The following is a 5508-nucleotide window of genomic DNA, read 5'->3' as shown; positions in this document are numbered from 1 at the left end:
GGATGAGAACTTGAGTTCCACCCAGCCTCTGCAATGTGACAGCGTGCCCTGGGAACCCAGGTGGTCTGGGTGGGCTCCGTTGGCTTCTAGAGGGTGGGAAGAGGAGCTGAGGGGAGATTTCCCTTTGAATCTCATGTGGTCATTTTACCCACATCTTGCCCCTCGTGGCCCCACACCTGGGCTGCTCCATCCACCAGCCCAGCCACACTGGGCTGCCACCGCCTGATTCTTGGCTGTATCTGCGTCCAGCTGAGGACTGAGAGGGCAGGGACCAGGTCCTGTCCAGCAGGCAGGGCAGCCCAGGGCCACGGCAGAGGGAAGCGCTGCAGACATCTGTGCATGTGGGTGACCTGGTGGCGCTGGAACAGATGCCAGGTCTCACGGCCTCTCCCACCGCCCCCCTAGTGGTGCCGAGTCAAATTGATTGTTTTTTAAGCACAAACTTTCGTGGGAGGAGAAGGGAGAACGGAACCCCACACTACCCAGGCACCTGCCATCGGGTGTCCTTTGGAGGAAGCCACCTCCCCTCCTGCCTGAGGAGGGGCTGCTGGGCAGCTCCCCCAGGCTGACTACAGCCCTCTCAGAGGCCCTGCATCGGGGTGCCTTGGAAAAACCGCCCTGCACCTGGGCCTGACGCAATGCACACGGGTCCAGGGCTGCTGAGCAAAAAGCCAAGGACCCGGCTCCAGTCCTGCCCTTGCAGCTGCTGGTCCTGAGCGCCTGCGGGTCTCACCTCTGCGTGTGCACACACAAGGAGTGGGGATGACGGCGTGCTGGGTGTTGGGAAGATTCAACAAGAAAGTGTCCAGGTGGTGCCTCGTCTGGTGCCCCAGTCCCCTCGACCCCATTTGCCCAGTGACGTGGTCCCTGCCCCTTGACCACTCGCTGGGCCTGGCCCAGGTCCAGATGGCCACAGTCACTGGCAGGAGTTGGCCTCCCCATGGAGACAGCGGCCTCAGGGAGGGGGTCGCCGCCCCCATGGCCCTCCCAGGAGGCCTCAGGACCCTGGAGTCCCTGGGAAATTGGTGGTGGGGGTGGTACAAGCCTCATCCCAGCCCTGCCTAGGCCCCAGCCCAGAAAACCAACAGCTTCCCATTAGCACAGCCCAGCCCCACGGTGCAGGGCCCCACCCACCTTCCAGAGGCAGGAGAAATGGGATGGGTGGGTGGGAGATAGGTTGGGCCTCATTTGAGACAGAGAGCAGGTGGGTACAGCAGGTAAGGGGACTGGAGACCCCAGGCCTGCCGGGGCACAGGGTGGGTGGCCTCCAGGGAACTGGTCTCAGCCTTGGAGCGTGGGTCCCCAAAGGCAGCAGCTCCCCTTCCTGGCCTCAAGGCACGGTAGGATGGGGCCACCCAGCCCACAGCCAGGCCGAGGCCCTGGGGGAAGAGGTGGGTTATCTGGGCACTAGGGAAATGGGGGTGAGGGTTGGCACTGGAAGGGCTGGAGGACACTGGCCTCAGACCTGACCTCAGAGAGACCTGACGTTCCACACGATCCACTAAGAGGGCTCCGGAGGTGCTGTCTGCCCCCTGCTCTCTGTCCCCATAATGCCAGGTGTTTGGGTGGACAGAGCAGAGGGTTGCCTGGGGCAAACTTCACCATCCTGGCCAGGGGACGGCAAATAGCACGGGAGCCACAGTGGGGGCGGGCAGGAGTTGGGGTCATCAAGTTTGCCAGCCCCCATCAACAGAGGCAAGAGATCAGTTAGCTGCCAAATGGAGCGGGTGGGGACGGTGAGAAGGTGATGTGTGACTTCACCAGCCCCAGGGGCTTCGTGTCAGGGATGGCCCAGCCCCTCCCTGCTGGAGTGGGTCTGCCAGGCACAGGTGGGTGGAAAACATTCACGAAGGAGTGAGGTGGGGTCAGCGATGGGGCGATGGGGACCAGCAGGGCCAAGGACAAGGTGCACCGGTCTAGCGGTCCTCCCGGACCGGCCGGATCTTCATCTCGGAGAACTTGAGTGAGTACTGCCAGCCGGTCCAGGAGGACCACTCCACGCCGTCGGCATAGGAGGTGTGGGCACCACGCAGGTACTGCCCGTTGAGGTTGGACGTGTGGCAGTTGCGGTACCACCAGGCGCCTCGGTAGAAGGCAGCGCAATTGTTCTCTGAGTGGTCGCTGTCACGGTCCTTGGTGGTGAACCTCATGCCGCTGTGCTTCAGGAGGGAGTCGCCTGCGCAGGGGTGCACACAGGTGTGGGCACGGGGGGCACGGGTACGCCCACTGGTGTTGCATGTGTGAGCAGACACCAAGACACTGCACGCGAACCTGGACGTGAGTGCATACACGTACGCACGTGCTCTCACACATACACACTGGTGTGCACGCGTGCACGCACACCTGCCCCTCCACACCCACCCCTCCACACCCGGGTGTGTCCATGCAGGTCACACGCACGCAGTCCCTCCTCGGGCGTGCCTGGGGTTGCCCCTGGGTCTAGGCGGTCTCTATCCCTCCCCCAGCTTTTCCACATTCCCTCTCCTGCCTCCTCCTCCTCGGCCTGAGAGGGGACACCCAGCCCAGGGGGTCCAGCCACCACACTTTAGAGACCCAGCAGGCCCGAACCCCGGGTCTCCTGATTCCTGGCTCTGAGCTCAGTCTCTTCATCTGCAAAATGGGAAAACAGTCCAGGCTCTGCTGGTTTTGCCTTGCAGGGGTGAGGACCAAGTAGGACTTGGAGGTGGAGGCCAGTAGCCTCGACCCTGACCCCAGAGGGCCGAAGGGCATAATTAACATTATTATGAAAAAACGAACGGTAGCTTCACAGAAACTCATTTTGTATGACGCAACGGAATCAGCTGATGAAGACAGGGATGGAGGAATCCTTGGTAAGGAAGAAAATTTTCCCTTTTCTGTCTTGTTCACTCTTTCAATTTGAAAAATTTATTACTTAAAAGAAAAATTTTAGATTGGTTTCAGGCCTCTGATTGTGATGTGGGGTTGGTCGTTTATCAATATTTGTTATTTTTCAAAAACCTGATTACTTTCAAAGAGGGCCAAATCCATGAGCCTTGATCATTTTGGAGGGCAGGACCTCCTCCGTCCTCCATCCTCCCAGGCCACGCCCTTCCCCATCCCTGCCGCAGCTGGAGCCTCACCTGCAGTGCCGGAATAGTCAGCCACGGTGAGCGGGTACCCGTCTTCCTCAGGGTCCACGGAGAACAAGCCCACGCCAAAGCTCCCGTAGCGGGCATAGGCCGTGCCATTGTCAAAGTCCTCCAGGTCCACGTGCAGCTCGTAGGCAGTCTGTGTGGTCAGGGCGTGGATCCTCTTGAGGCCTGAAGTTGGGGAGAAAATGGTGGGAGAAGCTGAGGGGCGTAGGAAGTGAATCCCCAGGGAGAAATGATAAATGATAGCTGAGCTCATGCAGTTGAGGACAGAAAGGGACAGCCACCAAGTGCGTGCAGTCTGCCCTGGGCTACTTCCTTCTTCCTGTCGGCCTGTGTTGGGCCAGTCACTGAGGACCGACAGATTTCATGTTTGGTTTTCTCTGTTCCCTGTAAGTGGAGCTGTGATGCTTTTCAAACGTTGGGACTCTGAGCTGGCGGGAGGACTGCAGGAGGCGGGAGGAGGTGGGGGTGACAGCACCCTTACCCAGACTCCAGCCAGAGCCAGACAGGATCTGGTGTTCACATTTTCTAAACCAGGCCTCTGGGCCTTCGCACTTGCTGTTCCCTCTGCCAGGGATGCTTGTCCCTACTCCTCCTCACTTGGTTACCTTCTGTTCATTTCTGAAAGGCTGCCTGACCTCCCGTCGGCGTTGAGGACCTCCTCTGTCCCTGTGGGTGTTTATCTTTCAGCGTTCCGGCTGCCTATCTTGTCAGTTTCCCTGCCGGTGCGGAAGCGCCATGAGAGTGGCATGTCCAACCTGACCACTGCTGACCACAGTGCCTGGGCTGGGCCCGGCACAATGGTGCTCACCCAGCACTGACTTAATGAATGGGAGGCAGGAGGCGGCACCCTCATCCCTCTAGGCCGGCTCTGTGCCCCCATTCCACTCTCTCCCTCCTGCTGTCCCCGCCCCACCTCAGCTCTGCCCTGCCCATGCCCGGGGTCTCATGCCAGGCCTCCCTCACCATAAACACATGTGCTCAGACACCCAAGGTGCTTCACTGCCGGTGTGATTACTTTGGATTAAGAGGGCATTTAATGAAATGATTTACAAGTGGGTAGCAGCGAGTGCTATTCCGTCCGCTTCTCCCTCCTGCCTGCCTCTCCCCGTCTCCACACCTCCCGGGGTCAGTGTGTGCCGGCTGGAGGTTGTACGGATCCTCCCTGATCCCGCCCGGACAAGAAGGCTTTGGTCCCAGTCACCAGGTCCAGGAACCAGGAGCAGCTGCTGTGGGAGGAGTCACAGCAAAGCTGACCGCCCAACCCACGTTCCTCCGTTCCTCCCCAAGGACCTGCCAGAGCACGGGCTTCGAGAGCCTGGGGTCTCACCCGGTGTCCCCCCTCCCTGATTCTCCTGCTGCTGAGTCTCAGGGCAGCCGCTCTCCCTCTCTGGGCCCCAGCTCAGCTAGCACAGGGCGGACATGAGGGGCCAAGACAGCATCATCCACGAAAGGGCAGGCGGGAGGTAATCATGACAACAGCCGCCACCTGGACGGGACTCACGAGGGCCCAGCACCGTTCTCAGCCCTTCGTGCAGATGAGTGAATCCAGTGGAATTAGAGTGAGTCCAATTTAATTACAGAATCCCTGGGCAGCTTTTCTGGCAGGGCTGGCCCACGGCACACATTATCCAGGCTGACTGCTGCTTCCCAAGGCCCCGGGGAAGGAGTGCATATGACTCCCTATTTTACAGGGGAGGAAAATGAGGCCCAGGGAGGTTAAGGAGCTGGCCCAGGTCACACAGCTGGTGAGTGGCACTGCTGGGATTCGAACCCAGGCAGAAGGGCCCCGACTCCCTGCTGCTATTCAGACCTTACCCAGAACAAATCAGACGATGCAGGAATAGGGAGAGAGGGAGACCACCCCTGCCGGGGATGCTGGAAGATTCCTTTTCCCACCACTAAATGGCCACTGGGGCCCAAAGGCCTCCATCAGCCACTCCTCTGGATTGAGTGACGCTTCATGAGAGGTGTCCTGGGGGCTGCTGTGCAGGACGCCCGAGGGAGGGGTATGTGGGGACCTGGGGCCTGGGCTCCTCTCCGTCCTTCTTCCAGTCCACGCCACCTCCTCCCTCCCTCGCCTCCCTGCCTCCCTGCCTCCTGCCCTCCCTGCCTCCTGCCCTCCCTCCCTCCCTGCCTCCCTGCCTCCTGCCCTCCCTGCCTCCCTGCCTCCCTCCCTCCTTCACTTCCCTCCCTCCCTGCCTCCCTCCCTCCGTCCCTGCCTCCCTCCCTCCCTGCCTTTGCTCTTTGGCTTTCTCCAGCTCTCCCTGCTCTCCCCCTCCTTCCAGAACCGCTCCCAGCCATGTTAGCTGTTCTTCCCAGATTCCCTGGGCCCCTGATCCAACTCCTTCACCAGCTCCCAGCTCAAATCGCAGGGAGTAAGAAAGAGGGCTGA

General features: G+C 60.3%; 1 protein-coding gene across 1 annotated transcript in view; it reads right to left on the bottom strand.

The window, feature by feature from the left end:
- Positions 1–1291: 1291 nt before the first annotated feature.
- Positions 1292–5508, bottom strand: part of FIBCD1 (fibrinogen C domain containing 1) — a 32079-nt gene continuing 27862 nt past the window's right edge. Inside the window, exons 6-7 of the mRNA XM_011971145.1 lie at positions 3102–3281; positions 1292–2176 (exon numbers count right to left, since the gene is read on the bottom strand). Coding sequence (XP_011826535.1) covers positions 1917–2176; positions 3102–3281 — 440 coding nt within the window. The 3' untranslated portion in view covers positions 1292–1916. The remainder of the gene's footprint in view (positions 2177–3101; positions 3282–5508) is intronic.

Source organism: Mandrillus leucophaeus, unplaced genomic scaffold, assembly GCF_000951045.1.
Source record: "Mandrillus leucophaeus isolate KB7577 unplaced genomic scaffold, Mleu.le_1.0 Scaffold99, whole genome shotgun sequence".
NCBI lineage: Eukaryota > Metazoa > Chordata > Mammalia > Primates > Cercopithecidae > Mandrillus > Mandrillus leucophaeus.
This window is presented reverse-complemented; position numbering and strand designations above follow the sequence as displayed.